Genomic DNA, 21,666 nt, shown 5'->3' on the forward strand with positions numbered 1-21,666 from the left:
CACACAGACACCAAGACTCATAAACACCAATACACACAGACACCAAGACTCATAAACACCAATACACACAGACACCAATACACACAGACACCAAGACTCATAAACACCAATACACACAGACACCAATACACACAGACACCAATACTCATAAACACCACTACACACAGACATCACTACACACAGACACCAATACACACAGACACCAATACACACAGACACCAATACACACATACACCAAGACTCATAAACACCAATACACACAGACACCAATACACACAGACACCAAGACTCATAAACACCACTACACACATACACCAAGACTCATAAACACCAATACACACAGACACCAATACACACAGACACCAAGACTCATAAACACCACTACACACATACACCAAGACTCATAAACAAGACCTTTCGGCTGACGTCTTCCCTAGGACTGAATACACCAATTGTTTATCATTTTCTTCACACAGTGGCGTTATAACGTGTTATCAAGTGCAACCTCAGGTTTCAGTTGGTCAGCAAATCTGGCCCCTAGCATCTCCTGCATTAGTCAGCTAACTGTCCTCCTGTCCACTCTGGACAAACAGAGAAACAGATCCTGCCATCTGTACTGAATTCAGCCGGGCACACCGTACCACACCACACCCACCCACAGTTCATCGTGTACCTTTTTCCCTCAACCCCATCTTGGCTAAGCTCCATCTGATCACATGCAGTGCTGGATCATGTTCCCAGCACTTAATTGAATCATTTCAATCTCCTGGGCCAGTACAGTAACAGCACACCGGTAGGGTACAGAGAAGGTCCCTCTTTCAGTCCGTATCAGTTCAACAGAGGAAAACACGCACGATCACATCCAAAAAGTCAAAGGACAAGGAATCCTTGCCTGTACGGGGTCGAGCCAGAGGCCATCAGCATGTCACTGCGCAAACTTAGAGTACAGCTAACATGGGCTGTTTGTCGCTGGAATGTGGACAACAAAAGTAAACACACACACAGTTGCCCGTTCCCCTCCCCGTACATGGCTTGTTTCTGTCAAACCATTGGACATTAGTCATCGTACAGTGAGGGGGGGGGGGGGTTACTGTGCCTCTCAGCAGTGCACTGCGTATACTTCTCCCCTCGCCCCAGGCCGGGGACCTCCTTTCCCCTCTCCCTACTGCCCTACACACTGACCCTGCTGCAGTGTCAGGCCAACAGAGTGCAGGCCTTACATCCCATCTCCTCTGTCCTCAGCTACTTCACCTGTCATGGCTTTCTGTGTCGAGAGACTGACAAAGACTGAGAAAGTCTAGTGTGCAAGGTCTGTAGATTCAGGGAGTTGGTGGTAGACGCTCCTGTCAGGCCCATACTGCCCTTCTTCTTCTTCTTCTTCCCTCCTCCTCTTCTCCTTGTTTCCTCTGCTGCTCCTCCGCCAGTAGAGCTGTAGCCTCAGCATGGTGTGTGTCCCAGTCTCTCTGCGTCCAGTCCCAGTGTGTAGCCTAACTCAGCCCCGTCCACAATGATCTCCAGTGGTCCAGGGAAAGCTCTGTTTCGCCCAACACACACCTGAATCGCTTGCTCTGAGGAATGTGTGTGTGTGTGGGTGTGTGTGTGTGTGTCAGGATCGCCAGCTAAAGTACGTTCTCATACACACAGGTGTGGATTTGCATTTCAGGATGACAAGCCCCTCTGCGTCTCTCTGTCTCCTCCCCTCTGTTCTCCATTGACTCCACCTTGACCCCCCCCCCCATCCTCTATTGGCCGAGCCCAGTGCACCAACATGCCCACCTCGCGTGTTGATCTGAATAGTGTGTATTGATGTGCATCCAGGGCTCCGTGTCAAAATAAAGGTTAAATGAATGAATAAATAAATAATCTGTTGGGACTTTCATACTAAGCCGCTCAGCTTGGGCAACACGGCGTCCCGCTGTGTGTGTTTCCGTGTGAACCCAGATGTAAGACTACTGAGGAACACAGCACATAGATCCGAGGAGGAGAGAGCCCGGCGCTACACAAGCAAACACGTGTGGTGTGGGTGGTACAGCAAGTACAGACTGGGGTATGGGACGATTCTGTGTTGAACCACCATCGTAGTCGGCATGGCGATACTCATCCCAGTAACCACGGCAACCACTAGAGGGAGCCGTATTCCCACATTTTTTGCTTTGTTTGTTTAACGAGCAAGCGACAAACCAGAGAGGAACTACCTGGGTTAAGGCATCAGAACTCCCTCTGCTCTGGGGTATGGATTCCCCATAGGTACAGATATAGGCTCAGCTACCTCCCCCATTCATCATTTTAACCATTAGTGGGGCAAATGCTAAACTGACCCAAGATCAGTGTTTAGTGTCAACTTCCCCCTACAAGACTGCCCCAGGTCCGGTAAACGTATGTTTGTTATTGGACACCACTGAATACTGAAAGGTTCTCTCTCACTCTCACACTCACACACACACACACACACACACACACACACACACACACAGCTGGCCAAGTGGGGGAGGGGAACAGGGAACAGTAAATCCCCCCAGGAGTAGACCAGATCAAAGCAGAGGCCCCATGGCTCTGAAACACTAACCAAGGCTACCTGCCTTTCCTTGAAACAAAACGGGCTATGTACACAAAGCCCATACCAGTGGGCCCCCTATACAGTACTCCATCCCTCAAAACCCACAAGCAAAAAAAAACTGTGTGTACACATACATTTACAATTGAAAGTGAGAGAACCTCAGCGGGAGTGACAGGGTTTCCAGGTCAGGTTGAACACATGAATTATGGACCCTGATTCAAACTCAGTATGTCAGTAACCGGATGGGTTACTGACATTTTACCCTCTAAGATAAGTCTATTTTAAATTCATCTAAAAACACATCTAGTCACTGTAGACAGTCTATCCTACTACTCACACAATAAGCTAATTCATTAAGTGAATCAGCACAGCACTCAGCAGTGTCCAGTCCGCATCTAGGACATTCAGACAGCAATCACACCACACTGGCTATGTCGCCATGGTGACGTTACAGCGTTACGTTGACTCAGAGACGTACCGGGATCTGTCCTTTGCCGATGATGCGGTCGGTGCTGTCTCCGTCCTCTTTGATCTGCTTGGTCTTGTTGTAGCTCTTCTCATAACACAACAGCCTCAGGGTCTGAGAGCCCTCCAGGTCTATCTCAAACTCCTGGAGTACAGAGAGAGAGGGGAGAGAGAGAAAGAGAGGGGAGAGAGAGAATGTGTCACGCCCTGATCTGTTTCACCTGTCTTTGTGATTGTCTCCACCCCCTCCAGGTGTCACCCATCTTCCCCATTATCCCCTGTGTATTTATACCTGTGTCCTCTGTTTGTCTGTTGCCAATTTGTTTTGTTTCGTCACAACCTACCAGCGTTTTTCTCTTGATTGTTCCTGCTTTTCCCGGTTTTGACCTTTTCTGCCCGCCCTGACCCTGAGTCTGCCTGCCGTCCTGTACCTTTGCCCCACTACTCTGGATTATCGACCTCTGCCTGCCTGTCGTTTGCCTGCCCCTGTTGCTGTAAAAAACATTGCTACTTTGATACAGTCTGCATTTGGGTCTTACCTGAAACGTGATAAAGAGTCGCGAGAGAGAGAAAAAGAAAGAGTAGCAAGAGATCGAGAGAGAGGGAGAAAAACCAGCGATCGAGAGAGAAAGAGAGCGAGAGAAAACGCCACAGAAATCACATAGATTTATGGGACCTATCTGCACACTAAAACCACATAGTTTGAAGAGGCTTTACGGTCATTTCTCAAAGGACCAGTGTAAAGAATTAGGGGTTTCAGAACAGGTGAAGATGAGGCCCACCTATAGTGGGACTCTGATAAGGAGCAGGCAGAAGCAGAGATTCAGTTTTTCTTTACATTGGTAGTTAAGTATTTGGCATGAAAGTCTCTTCCAAAGTCTCTTCCAAGAGATACTCTATAGTGTTGGTCTGTATATGTTAGCAGTTAAGTGCTGTAGATGCAAACGCATTGTGAACAGCAGAATGGACCGCTGATGGAGATTCCCATTAATTACGTGAAAGAAAACCCTGCATATGGTTTCCACATGGTTCAGGTCGCAGCGCATTCCGTGAACATTTCCACAGACACGAGTCATCATCAGAAGCTCCTCATTAGCACTATTTCCACTTTACTGAGCAAATGGATTAAGCAGCAGAGGCAGCAGCAGTTCCTGGAGCCTGGCGGAACATTCCTGCTGCAGACGAACACATTCGCTGATTGTGTCTCAAAGCTGTCGTGCGCGTTCACATAGCTCATGACGCACCAGCACTTTGTGTTCGCGGTGTTCAGCTCTGACTGTGTGTGTGTGTGTGTGTGTGTGTGTGTGTGTGTGTGTGTGTGTGTGTGCCTGGATGCGAAACATCTGCTCCAGTTGGGCTCTCTGCTGTTACCTCCTTCTCCTTACTGAAGAGGCCATACAGGCTTTCTCTAATTAAGACACTTACTCTGCTGTTACCTCCTTCTCCGTACTGAAGAGGCCATACAGGCTTTCTCTCATTAAGACACGTACTCCACAACACCAGATGTCGCGGCCTTGGTAGTAAAAGACAAATGCCGATGCTGTACTCTGCATATGTCGGGTAATAACAATAGAAGTTCCTACCTCGTTCCATTTGGGCTCTGTGGTGTACCGATACACCCGCGTCTTTGCTTTGTTCGCAAAGTAGCCAAAGGAGTCCACCTCTAACGTGCAGTACAGATCTGAGAGGAGAAGAGGAGACACAGTTAGATTCGCCCAAAAAGACTAGCACTAGGAGTGGTCTCTATGACGATACCCCACAGAATTAAATAGAACACATTGGCATCCTAGCAAAATCTGCCATTTTGGTCAGGGACTTTTCTCAATGTGAGCTCTGTAAATGAACTGTCATCATAGTTACGCCTGCTGATGTCGCTGTGAACAACGTACTAACACATTAAATATATGTTGAACATATGTTTAAACTTCTGTGCTATCAGTAACCTCGATCAAATTCTATGACGTTTACCAGAACCGGTGTGTTTAATGTTTATGCCTGTGCTACAGAACAGCGGTAGCTCCAGTAAGCTTAGAGTAAGGGGTGTCGTCCCAAATGGCACCCTATTCCCTATAGAGCCCTGGTCAAAAGTAGTGCCCTATGAAGGGAATAGGGTGCCATTTGGAACGCAGGCTAAGGCCTTTGTTATTACTCCTGTACACTATGTCCGGTATGAAGGCCCTTCCGAGGAGGAAGGACACTCACTCAGGCTCTGTTTGAGGCCCGAGGCAGAGTGGACGATTACATTCAGGAATCCATGGAGGCCAGGCGATTCATCTTCTGGAAAAACACAAGGAAGAGAGATGAAGGTTCACATTGGAATGGGGAATGAAACCATAAAGAACGCCATATAACTCTATTCTCTTTACTCTAGAAAACTAAACTAAAAACAGACCAACCAAACTGTTATAACGTCTGTTTTGTTCCTATGTGGAGAATGTTTCAGTTGATGCATCTGACAGAAAACCTCAGAGCAGAACATTGAGGAACATCTGGTACCTTGACCTTCTTTGTTGATGGTGAGCGGGATGTGGTGGACAGTCTGCAGCTTCACACAGGAGTTGGTCAACATCTGTAGCTCCATGGAGGTCAGGGAGAAGCTCTTGAAGCCTGGGAGAGAGGCCATACAACCACAGGCTCAAGGGTCAGGGGTCAGTCACCCACACAGTACAGTATGGGAGGTAACGCTGCATGTGAGCAAATATGAGTGGTTTCAATGCATCAAGAAAGTCGACACACCATGGAATACAGGTCACATTGTTGTCGATCTTCTTCATCTAATCTTACTCAAAACACCTATTGCTTACAGAGCGATAGTGAAGTAGTTCAGTAACAGTCGAATGCTGAGGGACACCTACATTTCTTCTGCTGTTCCCGGATCGTCTCCTTCCACTCGGCCCGCTCGTAGTCGGATGACATCAGGAACGTGTAACCCTGAAACACAGCACACACTTAGATACGATGCACTTACATACAGCAAAGATGATGGTGTGGTTGACGATGATGGTTGTAACGCTGAAGAGGGCTGATGGTGATGCTCCTTTGGTGTTGACGATGATAACGAGGAAGACAGGGGGGCTCACCTTGCCATTCCTGTTGTGTACTCGGAGGGCCATACCGGGGGAGGTGAGCAGCAGAAGAGACTCCTGCTCGGACAGCTTCTTCCTCAACCGTTCAATCACCTTTGACCCTTTGTTGGCTCTCTGGAGGTCACAGACAAAGACAACACATTTGCAAAAGACCTGTCAACTACATTTTTACTGATTAGTGTGTGTCTGTGTGTGTGTGTGCGCGTGTGTGTGCATTAACACTGTATGTGAAATACCTTCTCTCTCTGGATCTCACTCTTGATGTGAGAGATCTTGACCTTCATGGCGTCCAGCTCCTCGTCAGGCACCTGGGGGATGTGCAGAGGCTCTGACTCATCTGCGTTCTGGAAGGTCAGGTCTGACAGAGGGATGTACCACTTGGAATCATACTGCTGACTCTTCCTGCCGAGAGGAAGGGACAAAGAAGGTAGAGAAAGAGAGAGAGAGAGAGAGAAAAAGAGAAGTGAGAGAGGGGGGTAGAGAGAGAGAGAAAGAGAGGGAGAAATGGAGATATGAAATCCTAGCATTTAATTTTTATTTATTTTGTATTTAACCTTTATATAACTAGGTGTCCTGTGATAGATGTCCTGGAATATGTTAGAAGAACAGGGAAAAAAGAGTGAAATATAGACAGAAAGATGTCTATTTTACCCTCCGATCTGTTTCTTGAGCTTGGCGCAGAGCAGCAGGTCGGTGAAGAGGAAAACATGACGGAGCTTCCTGGCTCCCTCCACCAGCTCCACCATGAAGCTGTCCTTCAGCAGCTGGCGGTTCTACAGAATCACACAACCAGCCATCAACAGTCAGCAGAACAAATTTATACATCAGCTAATCAATCAATATCCTCAACGTCCTCATCTGCACTGGTTGAGATACTGTGTGGCCTGTTGTGCCACCATGAACCAGAAGGGGGCAGTGATGTTGTTTTTCCACACAGCTGTACAGTGACAGCTCTGGGTATAAAATAAAACAGCATCAGGAGAGGGCCAACGTCAGAACAGTGTATGACGCCCTTGTCTAACCTCATGAAGGACTATAGGGGGTACATTTGAGAACAGGACCAAAAAGTCTACAGCACGTGAGGTGGGTGTTCTAAGTAAAGCATACTGTGTTCAAACATAATATAAGGAGGACAAATTTGATCAAAGCACATACTATAGACCGTGTGAGGACATATAGATTGCATTTCTGAAGAAGTAAAACACATCACTATTTTACAGATTTACTGCACTCCCTACAATGAATGGTCTTATAGTGCGAGACCGGAAGGGTAGAGGTACACAAGCACCCCCCCCCTTCGTCTCCCCCTCAACCCCTCTCCCCACTGGCAAGGCACCAGCGATCCCCCAGCCTCACATCACCGTGGCAGCAGGGCCTGCGAAGCATGATGTCACAGCCAGTCCCAGCCAGTCGTAGCCCTCCCCCTCTGACATGTATTGTTATGGGTCTTGCCCAGGGTGCAGAACTGTGCGGCCTCCACTAGATAGGCCAGCTACAACACTGGTTATATCTTAAAAATTCATGAAAACAAAAACATATTTTTTTATTTTAATTTAGGGTTAGGCATTAGGGTGAGGTTTAAACTCAGATTTGATGACTTTGTGGGTGTGCCAGCTAGTGACCACTCTGCAGAGCTGCCTCCAGTACATGAGTCATTACAATAAATGTTAACCTGCCCCCCCCCCCCCCCCCCCCCCCCCCCGGTGCCTCTCCTGAACGCTCAGTCATTACCACTGACATAACAACGGTGAGGAGGAGAATATGCTTCTGTGTGTGTGTGTGAGTCATCCATGCTCACACACAGCTAACAGGGTCTCCCCCGGCAAAATGCAGGGGTGTTACTGTACCATTCAGTATGTGTAGACCATAGAGACCCTATTAAATTATTATTACATGATATATGTATATATACAGTGCCTTGCGAAAGTATTCGGCCCCCTTGAACTTTGCAACCTTTTGCCACATTTCAGGCTTCAAACATAAAGATATAAAACTGTATTTTTTTGTGAAGAATCAACAACAAGTGGGACACAATCATGAAGTGGAACGACATTTATTGGATATTTCAAACCTTTTTAACAAATCAAAAACTGAAGAATTGGGCGTGCAAAATTATTCAGCCCCCTTAAGTTAATACTTTGTAGCGCCACCTTTTGCTGCGATTACAGCTGTAAGTCGCTTGGGGTATGTCTCTATCAGTTTTGCACATCGAGAGACTGAATTTTTTTCCCATTCCTCCTTGCAAAACAGCTCGAGCTCAGTGAGGTTGGATGGAGAGCATTTGTGAACAGCAGTTTTCAGTTCTTCCACAGATTCTCGATTGGATTCAGGTCTGGACTTTGACTTGGCCATTCTAACACCTGGATATGTTTATTTTTGAACCATTCCATTGTAGATTTTGCTTTATGTTTTGGATCATTGTCTTATTGGAAACAAATCTCCGTCCCAGTCTCAGGTCTTTTGCAGACTCCATCAGGTTTTCTTCCAGAATGGTCCTGTATTTGGCTCCATCCATCTTCCCATCAATTTTAACCATCTTCCCTGTCCCTGCTGAAGAAAAGCAGGCCCAAACCATGATGCTGCCACCACCATGTTTGACAGTGGGGATGGTGTGTTCAGCTGTGTTGCTTTTACGCCAAACATAACGTTTTGCATTGTTGCCAAAAAGTTCAATTTTGGTTTCATCTGACCAGAGCACCTTCTTCCACATGTTTGGTGTGTCTCCCAGGTGGCTTGTGGCAAACTTTAAACAACACTTTTTATGGATATCTTTAAGAAATGGCTTTCTTCTTGCCACTCTTCCATAAAGGCCAGATTTGTGCAATATACGACTGATTGTTGTCCTATGGACAGAGTCTCCCACCTCAGCTGTAGATCTCTGCAGTTCATCCAGAGTGATCATGGGCCTCTTGGCTGCATCTCTGATCAGTCTTCTCCTTGTATGAGCTGAAAGTTTAGAGGGACGGCCAGGTCTTGATAGATTTGCAGTGGTCTGATACTCCTTCCATTTCAATATTATCGCTTGCACAGTGCTCCTTGGGAGGTTTAAAGCTTGGGAAATATTTTTGTATCCAAATCCGGCTTTAAACTTCTTCACAACAGTATCTCGGACCTGCCTGGTGTGTTCCTTGTTATTCATGATGCTCTCTGTGCTTTTAACGGACTTCTGAGACTATCACAGTGCAGGTGCATTTTTACGGAGACTTGATTACACACAGGTGGATTGTATTTATCATCATTAGTCATTTAGGTCAACATTGGATCATTCAGAGATCCTCACTGAACTTCTGGAGAGTGTTTGCTGCACTGAAAGTAAAGGGGCTGAATAATTTTGCACGCCCAATTCTTCAGTTTTTGATTTGTTAAAAAAGTTTGAAATATCCAATAAATGTCGTTCCACTTCATGATTGTGTCCCACTTGTTGTTGATTCTTCACAAAAAAATACAGTTTTATATCTTTATGTTTGAAGCCTGAAATGTGGCAAAAGGTCGCAAAGTTCAAGGGGGCCGAATACTTTCGCAAGGCACTGTATATATATATATATAGGTACTTGTTGCATTTACAACTTGTCTAAGTCCTATCTATAATCAAGTGATTTCAGCCTACGTACAGTATGCCTGTGGATTGACTGCGTTTGACTGGAATGTTGGCATATTGGCAGCTCATTTGAAAAATGTGTGGAATCATTCCTCTAAAACTGTCTGGGCTAGCTAGCTAACAAATATGCAGTGCAGATAAATTCTTCAAATTCATTATTTGACACAATATCTGATGACAGCACGGGCTCCCTGACCAACATGGCTGACCTTCATCCCCCTGTAAGAAAGTTCATGTCCATTCTAGTACTCCGAATTCTATGATGTGGAACCCTCTTAAAATGTATGTCACACAATGGCTCAGATCCAGGAAGCCACACAACACACAGGCACCACAGAGGCACGGCAGGACACCTGCTCTGTGCAGCCTTCAACCTGATTGACATGCAGTGTGATATCCCTGCCAAGGAGATGAGACGCTGCTAATTTACTAATTCCCAATGGCAGCTCTAATTATTCATTAGATAGATAATGAAGGCAGCCATGATGGTCTGTGATAAATAACTTCCTCACTGGCTGAGAGAGAGAGAGGGTGAGGTTGGAGAGGGAGAGGGAGAGAGAGAGAGAGAGAGAGAGAGAGAGAAAGAAAGAGAGGAGAGAGAGAGAGGGTGAGGTCGGAGAGGGAGAGGGAGAGAGAGGGTGAGGTTGGAGAGGGATAGGGAGAGAGAGAGAGAGAGGGTGAGGTTGGAGAGGGAGAGGGAGAGAGAGGGTGAGGTTGGAGAGGGAGAGGGAGAGAGAGAGGGTGAGGTTGGAGAGGGATAGGAAGAGGGAGAGAGAGAGAGGGTGAGGTTGGAGAGGGAGAGGGAGAGTCAGGCTTCAGAGGCCACCAGGCTCATTTGCATTTTAATTAAGCATCTTCTTTATGGCCCCCACCCCTCTACACCCCCCATCTGGCTGGGCAGGGCCCCTGGGTGACACTTGTGCTGCTCTCCTCCTGCACGCCTCCACTGAACAAAGCACAACAGGTTACAATGTACTGCATGACACTACTGTGTAATGGGGGAGAGGCGGCAGGGAGCCTAGCGGTTAAGAGCGTTGGGCCGGTAACCGAAAGGTCAGGTCAATTTTGCACGCCCAATTTTTCAGTTTTTGATTTGTTCAAATCAGTTCAAGGGGGCCGAATACTTTCGCAAGGCACTGTATCTTAACATAGTGGGGTTAAAACACACACACACACACACACACACACACACACACAGTCACACACTAGCTTCTAAAGCACAATATAACAGGGGGCTAACGTTGGGATGCAGTAATGACATCCCATGTGCATAGGGAGGTGTCTCAACATGAATAATGAATCTGTACTCCCCAGTCAGCGATAAGAGGCTCGATATGGGGCATTATGAACGCCGGTGTCACGCCAGCTGTCAATCAAATGACATCCATTCATGTGCAACTCCAACTCAGGTGGTCTCTAGGGGGGAAGATGTCGGGGTTGGAGGGACGGAGATCCAGCACAGAGAGCAAACACTGGGGTTCCTAACAGGCACGTGCAGGGGACTTTCTATTATTGCCATATTTGGGCATATATTGCGTTTGACACCATATTAGGTCATCCCATACCCCCCCTTCAGTGGAATCACTACAGGTCGTTATGAGGGCAGGGCAAGGTTCAATCTACCAGTGTTGGGTTACTGATGGTCAATGATGTAATACCATACCCTCACCATAAACCTAGAATAACATAACAGTCACAATGGCCCAGAGCCAAAAAAGATAAAGCTCTGCTTTGGTCTAATTGCTTAAGAACATTCAACAACACAGAGATACAGCCGAGCCTCTATTCATAAAGCATATCAGAGGAGGAGTGCTGATCTAGGGTCAGGTCCCCACCTGTCCATGTAATCTTATTCATTATGACCTAACAGGAAAAACTGCTCCTAGATCAGTGCTGCTCCTCACCTCTCCCTTCTTGACGGTCATGGACTGGCGTCTGGGCGTGGTCTCCTCGTTGATGCTGGACAAAAAGTTCTGGGAGATGCGGAGCGCGTCCTGGAGCAGGGGGTGGTCCGGGTGGCTGCAGGGCGTGTGCTTGAGCAAGTCCTGCAGAGTGGAACGTCAGAGACACAGAGTTACAGTGCCTTACAAGCAGAGCCTGTGTTACAGTATTGGGATCGGCAGTTAAAACCAAGACAGTATTTAAAAATCACGTGGTGTGAGGTTCAGAGAGTTACCGGTACATACAAATGAGCAGGAAAAAACAAAAAGGCTGCCCTGTACTCACGTGCAGAACCAGGGTGCTTCGGGTCACTCTGTCCACTGGCTTGTACAGGAGAGCTTTAAGAGAGAAAGGAGAGATAGCAGCATGAATTACATTACAACCTAAGTCAGAGCAATATGACATGACCCCAGTCAAATACTGCCCGTGCTGTTTCCACTAGATAGGCCAAGAAAATGTGCACTGGCCTGTGGCAGTGATTTCACGGGTTGTCTTCATTAGTGCACACCGTATCAAAACGCTCTGCACCGTACCAAAATGCTTTGCAACAGGTAGGTCCTTCCTCGTTTCGGCCTATTTTCTTACTGTACGTTCCAGGTTCAGTAATGCTGTGGGCTACTTACTCTCCAGAGAGTTCTTGGCTGACTGGTCCTTCAAGTCCTTCGTACTCCTCACCTTGAGGTTCTGTAGGGACACAGAATGAGTGAACAGTGGGCAACATTGCACAGGGGAAAAACCTGAAACTAATCAACATGCCTCATACATGAGGTACATGGTGCTGATAAATAATAGTAGTAGCCTGGCCCTTGGCTTGGTCAAAAGTAAGGCACTATAAATGGAATAGAGTGCCATTCAGAATGCAGAGAGGCCTCCAGCACTGAGGACAGACACTTACTCATCCTGCACCCAATAAGCACACATCAGCATTTTTTCCCACTGTCACATTCAGATGGCAGAGAGACAATGCATTACTACATATCTCAATAAGAACACTGATTGATTGATTCTCTCCCTCAAATCCAGGCACCATCCTCAATGTTCACCGGTAGCTTTGGCTCAAGATTTTACGTAGCCGCGATCGTGGCTACACAAGGACTTTAGAATATTAGTCCAAAACAAGCCCCCCTGATAGTCAAGAGATCTTAGTCAAATTTTGATTTGATCGTTTACCTCACGGACTCCCGTAGTCCGTGCTTCAAGTAATGAAGCATTACACCAAGACTTACCCCAGTTTCGTACGTTGTTGTCTAAACTGTTTCTCCCAAAGTACGACAGCACCACAGGCATGTTTAGTTAGTGTCCTTGCCCTGGCATTATGCTTCCCTGTTCAAGTAATTCCACATCCTATCTGAGAGAGACGTTCTTCCACTAGCATGGCTGGGCCCTTCAGGCTGCCTGTAGAAGCTCAGTTTGGGGGGAGGATTAGAATACATTACCCTGTCATGCTTCATCTACACATAGGTGAGATGGAGTGCATTTCCCTACTTCAGGGCCTCTGGCCGCCGGGGGGGCTCACAAAGCAACCAGAAACCCAAAATATTAACCACCACACCCTCTGCATTGTTCCACATCACGGCTGAACACACAGCTCACACACACACACACTTCTCCCTTCTGGTTGGGTACAGCAATGGAGGCTGCTGAGGGGAGGACGGCTCATAATAATGGCTGGAACAGAGCTCATGGAATGGCATCAAACACATAGAAACCATGTGTCTGATGTATCTGTTACCATTCCACCTACTCCGCTCCAGCCATTACCAGGAGCCCGTCCTCCCCAATTAAGGTACCACCAACCTCCTGTGTTGTACAGTATTCAAATGTGTTCTAATGGCAATGACTGGGATATTAGGTGGGTGGTGGCGGTGAAGGGGTTTGTGGGTAAAAGGAATAGCCTAAAGCTGTTGAGTGGTGCCTTTGATACCCCACTGTCCTCTTTACACCGGGTAGCTGTGAAATGTTCTCCCAAAGATTTCCCCTTGTGTGCTTAATGGCCCACTTTCACCCACTTTCAGTGTGCAACGCTTCCTCTCAGTCGGTCTCTCTACGCAGCGAGGCAGAGTGACCTGGGGCTGGGCCACAAAGCCGCTTCCTAAGAACTGGAGAAAGAGCTGCTTTCCTCTCAGGAAGAGAGAGCTTGAAGAGAAGCAGAACATCTTTGTTCAAACCGTCCCTTTGAGTATGGAGACGGGAGGCTGAGCGTGTCGGTGTACTTTCAGTGGAGGGATGTTTCTTTCTTGCCACCCCCAAGTCATCATCTCCCATCACCATGTCCAAAACAAGAGGTGTACCCCCTGGCCCCCAGAGTCAAGATGAAAGGACAAAACCCTCCCCCTCTACCTCCGTGCCAGTTCACATTACCTCAGAGATTTCAGCGAACTGCGTGTTTGCCTGGCAGCACTTCTCCGCCGTCTCCACGGCAACCTCATAGTTGTCCACAAAGGCCCGGTACACTCCCAGCTGGCTGGCCTGTCCGACAAACAGGGAGAGAGGGGGGACAAAATACAGGTCACATTGAAACACAGTCACCACTTTCCATAACCCATATTTACCAAAGTAGGCCTTCTGTTTGTATTGCTGTTTTGGGGGGAAAGAAGGATATGTTGGCATAATCACAACATGACAAATGACAGCTAGGGGTGAAGAAACAAAAACACAGACTTGGGGACACAGTTCGACAGACGAGGCAGTGTCATGCTCGCCACGGCGAGCACCATGGTTTCTGCAGCGTACTCCTAGCCTGCGGCTTTTGCCATGGTGGTGGAGTGGAGCAGTTTGACGTTTATTGGAACGAGTCTTGTCCTTGAGGCAGAACTAAGCGATTTCCACTCGATGGGCCAGCTGAAAAGTCAAAATTGGCCATATTATAAAAATTCATGAAAACAAATATGTGCTTTTGGTCTTAATTTAAGGTTAGGGTTAGGCATTAGGGTTAGTGGTGTGGTTAAGGTTAGGTTAGGTTAAAAATCTGACTTTATGACTTTGTGGCAGTGCCAGCTAGTGACCACTCCGCGGAGCTGCAGAACAATATTCACCACGAAAAACGCTAACCTGCTGGAGTGGAGGCCTGCGCTGGGCTGAGTAATTAGCGTCTGTGGAAACGGTTGCTGTGAAAGCACATTTGGAAATCTCATTCAGCCGTCCTAACTCCTTGAAACCCTGCCCGCCCAGTGACACTATTCATCTCCCTCGCGCTCAACAGCCCAATCTATTCTCCAGAATACAAGCGTGAGAGCAGGGGATAAAGAGGAGGGGAGAGCACAGGATGAAGAGAACGGGCGTCCCCATTCAAGTCAATGGGTATAATGGGTGGACCGGCGGCAATTGCGAGTGTACCCATAGGAGCAAAGCAGGAAGTAAAAGCAGGAAGTAAAAGCAGGAAGTAAAAGCAGGAAGAGTACTCATCAAGTTGAATCAACTCAACTGACATCACAAAAAATACATTCCATTGCATGAGCCACATAAGATAGCGTCATTTCTACATTACCTTGAAAATGATTGCGTCACAATACCAGGCAGCCATTGCGAGCGTACCAATGTGTTTACCAGTCAAATTGCCAGGGTTAGAGGTTCCAAGCCTGTTTTACTTCTATGGGGTAGAGTGTGTGAGCTCATCCCAATTCCCTCACATGCACATTATCCCCCGGTGTGACGCCATGACCTCTACAGCATTTCATGTCCACTGCCGTCACAAAAGAGACAATCGATTTTGGCACTCTGTCGAAAGAAACCCACGTTTTTTCCAGGAGGTGCTGGATGTTACGGGGTAAAGCCATTTACAGCAATCCTATCCCCACTGTGTCTGAGTCCTGCCTCGGGCCAGAATCAATCTGCAGCACAGTGGACAGGAATTCAGAGCGTGACAATCCCACTATGGGCGGGGAGGAGCCGGAATGGCGGTAATAGCGCTGCAGACAACACAACGGGAGCCACTGGAGCCGCTCGGGACACACAGTTGCTGGATGAACGCACGGTGAGGTTTACAAGCATTTCGCTACACCCGCAAAAACATCTGATAAATATGTGTATGTGACCAATCAAATTGGATTTGAAATATGACGAGCGTAACCACATGGTTGGGATGATTTTCTTATCTAGAATGTAACCTTACAATACACAAAGCATGTACAGTACATGTACATCATGTCAGTGTATATACTGAACACTTTGTGTAAATGACTCTTAAAATACACCATTGTTATCCATCTCTCCTAAACAAAGACATGGCAGTCTTCATGGTGTCTCAGTAGGCCTACATGAGAAACAGCAGTGAGGGAGTGTGCACCGAGGGGAAAACACTACTGTCTATTATTTAGCCCCATTTAGAGGCTTTCCAGGAGTTTTTGTCCCTTCTTTCTGGTAGTGATGTGCCGTTACTACTCCTCTGGCTGACAGGGAGAGACAGCTCTATCTGAGAGACTCTCTTCTCCTCCCCCTCTCGCTCCCCTCCTCCACCCTAAATGGCTGTCAGGTAGGGAGACTGTTTCTGCCGCGTCGGCGTCGTCTCCCCCTGACTCTCATTGACTGACGTCTGTCGAGAGAGGAGAGGAGCAGGAATTGAGGAAATGATGACCTCCTGATGCTACAACTGAGAGATTGACTGAGAGATACAGAAAGAGAGAGAGATATAGCGATACAGAGAGAGAGACAGAGAGAGATACAGAGGGAGAGAGACGGAGAGAGAGAAAGAGACAGAGAGAGACAGAGAGAGAGAGAGAGAGAGAGAGAGAGAGACAGAGCAGGAGAGAGACAGAGAGAGTGAGACAGAGAGAGAGAGACAGAGAGAGTGAGACAGAGAGAGAGACAGAGAGAGAGAGAGAGGGAGACAGAGAGAGAGACACAGAGAGAGAGAGAGAGAGAGAGAGATACAGAGATAGACAGAGATAAACAGAGATAAACAGAGAGCGAGAGAGAGATACAGAGAGGGAGGGCGGGAGAGAGACAGAGAGGGAGAGAGAGACACAGAGAGAGAGGGAGACAGAGAGAGAGACACAGAGAGAGAGAGAGAGAGTGAGATACAGAGAAAGACAGAGATACAGAGAGAGAGACAGAGAGAGAGAGAGAGAGAGAGAGAGGGAGGGATAGAGGTAGAGAGAGAGAGAAAGAGAGAGAGAGGGGGATGGAGGGAAAGAGAGAGAGAGAAAGAGAGAGAGAGCCTACTATCCATTAATTAAAATTGCTCCTCTCTCGATGCTTGTCTGCTGGGAGACGCAAAATGCAGAGGTTGATCCCACTGATTATCACATAGCAGACACAGACAAGAGAGACGGAGGAGAAAAAAACTAAACAATTAATAAATAAAATGCAGAAAAGGATTCCGGCATGTGCTGCCCTGACAGTTTAAACAGACAAATAAAATACTCATTTTACATGTTTTTTTTTTTGTGTCATTTAGCAGACGTTCTTATCCAGAGCGACTTACAGGAGCAATTAGGGTTCAAGTGCCTTGCTCAAGGGCTCATCGGCAGATTTTTTCCACCTAAGTCTCCCATCGCTCGGCGTTTGGCATTATTTATAGGCTGCTTCTTAGTGACACAACGCTCAGTGTAGCATTCGTCTCAGTAGAAAAGACAGCATGGTGACACTCTCCTTCTCCCTGTCCACTGTCCCCTTACACACAGCACTCGTGACAGGCCCAGCTCTCCTGCGGGGGGGGGGGCGATGTCATGTTGCCATGTAGCCAGGTCCAGGGAGGGACTCATTAGGAAGTCCTCTGTCATCCCGAGTCAGGCTCCAGGCTCCGACAGACACAGGGGGAACACCCCAAGGATCTGTCTTATGACCTCACCTGTTTCTGGAAGAGGTCCCCCACACGCTGGTGGTGGCTCCACTGCTGCACCCGGGGGAGCAGGCCGTCGTAGAACTCCTTGTGGACCTCGTAGAGCTCAGGCACTTTGAAGAAGATGGTCTCGATCTGGGGGATGGTCAGCACCGGCTGGGACGTGGTTGCTGCTGCCTTCAGAGGCTTCATAGGCTGAGAGAATAGGAGGGAGGGAGATAGAGAGAGAGTTTGTATAGTGTGTGTGTGTTTGTGTGCAAGTGACACATAGAGCGTTCCCGGCAAGTCGTGTGTGTGTGTGTGTGTGTGTGTTCGTTGCAGCATCTCACCAGTAGCAGTGCCTCCAGGTGGCTGAGGTAGGTCTCCTCGCTGGCCAGGATCCCAGACAGAACCCACTTCCTCATCTCCAGGCCTTTCTCCAGGTCCAACTCCGTCTGCAGCGAACACACAGGAAACAACAATGACAAAAGTGCACAACACAAGTACTGTACAGAATGAGACCATGCACACCAGGCATGAGCATTAGTTTGAGTCTGAATGACAACAGCGTAGTGGGAAGATTAGAGGAGCAATAGTTTATAAAAGCTGGGGTGTAAAAGACACAGCTTCGTCTTTGTTCTAGCATTCTTCCAGGCCAACCCAAGAGTAAAAACACTCAACATGCTTTGAGCTTTGGGCCGTCTCGCCTAACCAAGGAAACTAAAATAACTCTGGCAGTCAGGGTTTCCCGTGCGATGTAAGTTGGTATCTAAAAATGGCCCAGACAGAGGAGAGTCATGGCAGGAGGCAAAGCTAACCCCCAGGCTCCAGGACAGAGGAGAGTCGTGGCAGGAGGCAAAGCTAACCCCCAGGCTCCAGGACAGAGGAGAGTCGTGGCAGGAGGCAAAGCTAACCCCCAGGCTCCAGGACAGAGGAGAGTCGTGGCAGGAGGCAAAGCTAACCCCCAGGCTCCAGGACAGAGGAGAGTCGTGGCAGGAGGCAAAGCTAACCCCCAGGCTCCAGGACAGAGGAGAGTCATGGCAGGAGGCAAAGCTAACCCCCAGGCTCCAGTACAGAGGAGAGTCATGGCAGGAGGCAAAGCTAACCCCCAGGCTCCAGTACAGAGGAGAGTCATGGCAGGAGGCAAAGCTAACCCCCAGGCTCCAGTACAGAGGAGAATCATGGCAGGAGGCAAAGCTAACCCCCAGGCTCCAGGACAGAGGAGAGTCATGGCAGGAGGCAAAGCTAACCCCCAGGCTCCAGGACAGAGGAGAGTCATGGCAGGAGGCAAAGCTAACCCTCAGGCTCCAGGACAGAAGAGAGTCATGGCAGGAGGCAAAGCTAACCCCCAGGCTCCAGTACAGAGGAGAGTCATGGCAGGAGGCAAAGCTAACCCCCAGGCTCCAGAACAGAGGAGAGTCATGGCAGGAGGCAAAGCTAACCCCCAGGCTCCAGTACAGAGGAGAGTCATGGTAGGAGGCAAAGCTAACCCCCAGGCTCCGGGACAGAGGAGAGTCATGGCAGGAGACAAAGCTAACCCCCAGGCTCCAGTACAGAGGAGAGTCATGGCAGGAGGAAAAGCTAACCCCCAGGCTCCAGAACAGAGGAGAGTCATGGCAGGAGGCAAAGCTAACCCCCAGGCTCCAGTACAGAGGAGAGTCATGGCAGGAGGCAAAGCTAACCCCCAGGCTCCAGTACAGAGGAGAGTCATGGCAGGAGGCAAAGCTAACCCCCAGGCTCCAGTACAGAGGAGAGTCATAGCAGGAGGAAAAGCTAACCCCCAGGCTCCGTGACAGAGGAGAGTCATGGTAGGAGGCAAAGCTAGGAGAGAGTAGAGCAGGGTAGAGAAGGCCACAGCTGGGCCAGGTAGTACCTCTCCTGGGTCTGGGCTATCCAACCCATTCACTAAGCTGAAGTAAAGCTATCTGTGCCCAGCTACTACAGAACACAGCCTGTGGCTCAGAGAGATTCTGAGAGTGTGTGTGTGTGTGGGGGGGGGGGGGGGGGTAAGCTACAATAGAGAGGAATCTGACTACTGCCTTCATTTGGAGACTATGATGAGAATGTACTTTAGTCTCAGACAGGATAAGGGCAGACATAATGCACGCTCAGGTAAGGGGATTTTCTCTTTGTGTGATTGTGTGTGTGTGTGTTTGGTTTTCCTACCCTTGTGGGAACCAGATGAACTCAAAGGGATAGCAAAACAAGGAAAATGGGGACATTTCACCGGTCCCCACATGGAAAAATGCTATTTTAGGTGGTTAGATTTAAGGTTAGGGTTAGAATTAGGGGATAGGGGTTAAGGTTAGGTTAAGAATGGGAATCAGATGTTTGGTCCCCACAAGGATAGTAAAACAAACGTGTGTGTATATATGTGTGTGTGTGTGTGTGTGTGTGTGTGTGTGTGTGTGTGTGTGTGTGTGTGTGTGTGTGTGTGTGTGTGTGCAACAGTTTAGAAACAGAAGCCATAGGAGAGATAATCCAAAAAATGCATAAATGCTGAAATGAATGACACAATGCGAGAAAGCACCTTGTGTGTGTGTATGTATGTGTTAATGGGGGGGTAAATGAGCCTGAAACTCCTGTTTCCATGGCCACTGCACAGGTAGTGGAAGCAGCAGATGTCAGTAAGAGTCTCTGGGGAACTACAGGGGTCCAGACAAACTGATGGAATCCATTACCAAGGGGTCTATGCTGTGGATCCCATTACCCAGGGGTCTGTGCTGTGTTTGGTTGTGTTTCTCTGGCTCTTATACAACAGGCCTTTTCTGCTTCCATACTTCACAAGAGTGTTAAAAGAGAAGATCATTTAAAGTATTTTATTTGACAAGAGTATGCACGCTTTGGATGTTTGGACTAGCTACATGACTGAGAACAGATGTATGACCAAACTGTTGCCACAAAGTTGGAAGCACAGTATCGTCTAGAATGTCATTGTATGCTGTAAGATTAAGATTTAAGATTTCCTTCACTGGAACTAAGGGGCCTAGCCCAAACCATGAAAAACAGCCCCAGACCATTATTCCTCCTCCACCAAACTTTACAGTTGGTACGATGCATTCGGGCAGGTAGTGTTCTCCTGGCATCCGCCAAACACAGATTCATCTGTCGGACTGCAAGATGGTGAAGAGTGATTCATCACTCCAGAAAACTCGTTTCCACTGCTCCAGAGTCCAATGGCGGCTTCACACCACTCCAGCCGGCGCTTGGCATTGCACATGGTGATCTTAGGCTTGTGTGCAGCTGCTCGGCCATGGAAACCCATTTCATGAATCTCCTGACGAACAGTTCTTGTGCTGATGTTGCTTCCAGAGGTAGTTTGGAACTCGGTAGTGAGTGTTGACAGACAATTTTTACGCTCTACGTGCGTCAGCATTCAGCGGTCCCGTTCTGTGAGCTTGTGTGGACTACCACTACGCGGCTGAGCCGTTGTTGCTCCTAGACGTTTCCACTTCACAATAACAGCACTTACAGTTGACTGGGGCAGCTCCAGCAGGGCAGAAATTTGACAAACTGACTTATTGGAAAAGTGGCATCCTATGACGGTGCCACGATGAAAGTCACGGAGCTCTTCAGTAAGGTCATTCCACTGCCAATGTTTGTCTATGGAGATTACATGGCTCTGTCCTTGATTTTATCCACCTGTCAACAACAGGTTTGGCTGAAATAGCCGAATCCACTCATTTGAGGGGTGTCCACATACCTTTGTATATCTGCGTATACGTGATGTATATCTGCACATATGTGATGTAGTACGTCATTTTCAGGGATCACTTCTAGAACCACTGGCTTGAAAGTACCAGAGAATCTCCTTAAATAAAAATGAGTGAAGAGAACATTTTGTGAAACCTTCTCGAGTTATAACGGGCCCAGCCAGCCCACGTTTCCATTGTGGAGTTGAGTGAGGAGGGAAAACAATGCGTGTTCATTCATTCATTCACTGCTCAGGCCCAGACACTCCTCCTCACCTCGGGAGGGCCCATCACATCTCCATAATAACATATTTTATTCATTGTCACGGCAACAACTAATGAGCCCCTCTCAGTGTGCAGACAGCCAAGACAGGGGGGGGGGGGGTGTCTAGGGCTGGGCCTAAAGCTCAGCTAACAACAGCAGCCACTCCCTTAAAGTAGGTACATACTGTACACACAACTAAAAGAGTTGAGTGTGTCCGGTGTGTGTGTGTGTATGTGTGTAAATAGTAGGACAATCAAAAGGAAAGCACCCAACCAAAGTCAGTCTACAGTAACTTTGTGTACCT

The 21,666-nt window shown here is 47.9% G+C and overlaps 1 protein-coding gene across 3 annotated transcripts in view; it reads right to left on the reverse strand.

The window, feature by feature from the left end:
* The window catches only part of LOC110509728 (breakpoint cluster region protein), a 131,026-nt gene that overhangs the window by 14,599 nt on the left and 94,761 nt on the right, over nt 1-21,666 (reverse strand). For 2 of the 3 annotated variants that reach the window (XM_036967542.1, XM_036967544.1), the window contains exons 3-16: nt 17,756-17,860; nt 17,436-17,621; nt 14,009-14,116; nt 12,271-12,331; nt 11,933-11,985; nt 11,611-11,751; nt 6,760-6,881; nt 6,345-6,510; nt 6,103-6,222; nt 5,878-5,953; nt 5,519-5,629; nt 5,225-5,299; nt 4,606-4,703; nt 3,036-3,167 (exon numbers count right to left, since the gene is read on the reverse strand). In XM_036967542.1, coding sequence (XP_036823437.1) covers nt 3,036-3,167; nt 4,606-4,703; nt 5,225-5,299; nt 5,519-5,629; nt 5,878-5,953; nt 6,103-6,222; nt 6,345-6,510; nt 6,760-6,881; nt 11,611-11,751; nt 11,933-11,985; nt 12,271-12,331; nt 14,009-14,116; nt 17,436-17,621; nt 17,756-17,860 — 1,554 coding nt within the window. The remainder of the gene's footprint in view (nt 1-3,035; nt 3,168-4,605; nt 4,704-5,224; nt 5,300-5,518; nt 5,630-5,877; nt 5,954-6,102; nt 6,223-6,344; nt 6,511-6,759; nt 6,882-11,610; nt 11,752-11,932; nt 11,986-12,270; nt 12,332-14,008; nt 14,117-17,435; nt 17,622-17,755; nt 17,861-21,666) is intronic. The other variant, XM_036967543.1, reaches the window with a different exon arrangement.

The sequence above is a fragment of the Oncorhynchus mykiss genome, chromosome Y (genome assembly GCF_013265735.2).
Source record: "Oncorhynchus mykiss isolate Arlee chromosome Y, USDA_OmykA_1.1, whole genome shotgun sequence".
Taxonomy (NCBI): Eukaryota; Metazoa; Chordata; class Actinopteri; order Salmoniformes; family Salmonidae; genus Oncorhynchus; species Oncorhynchus mykiss.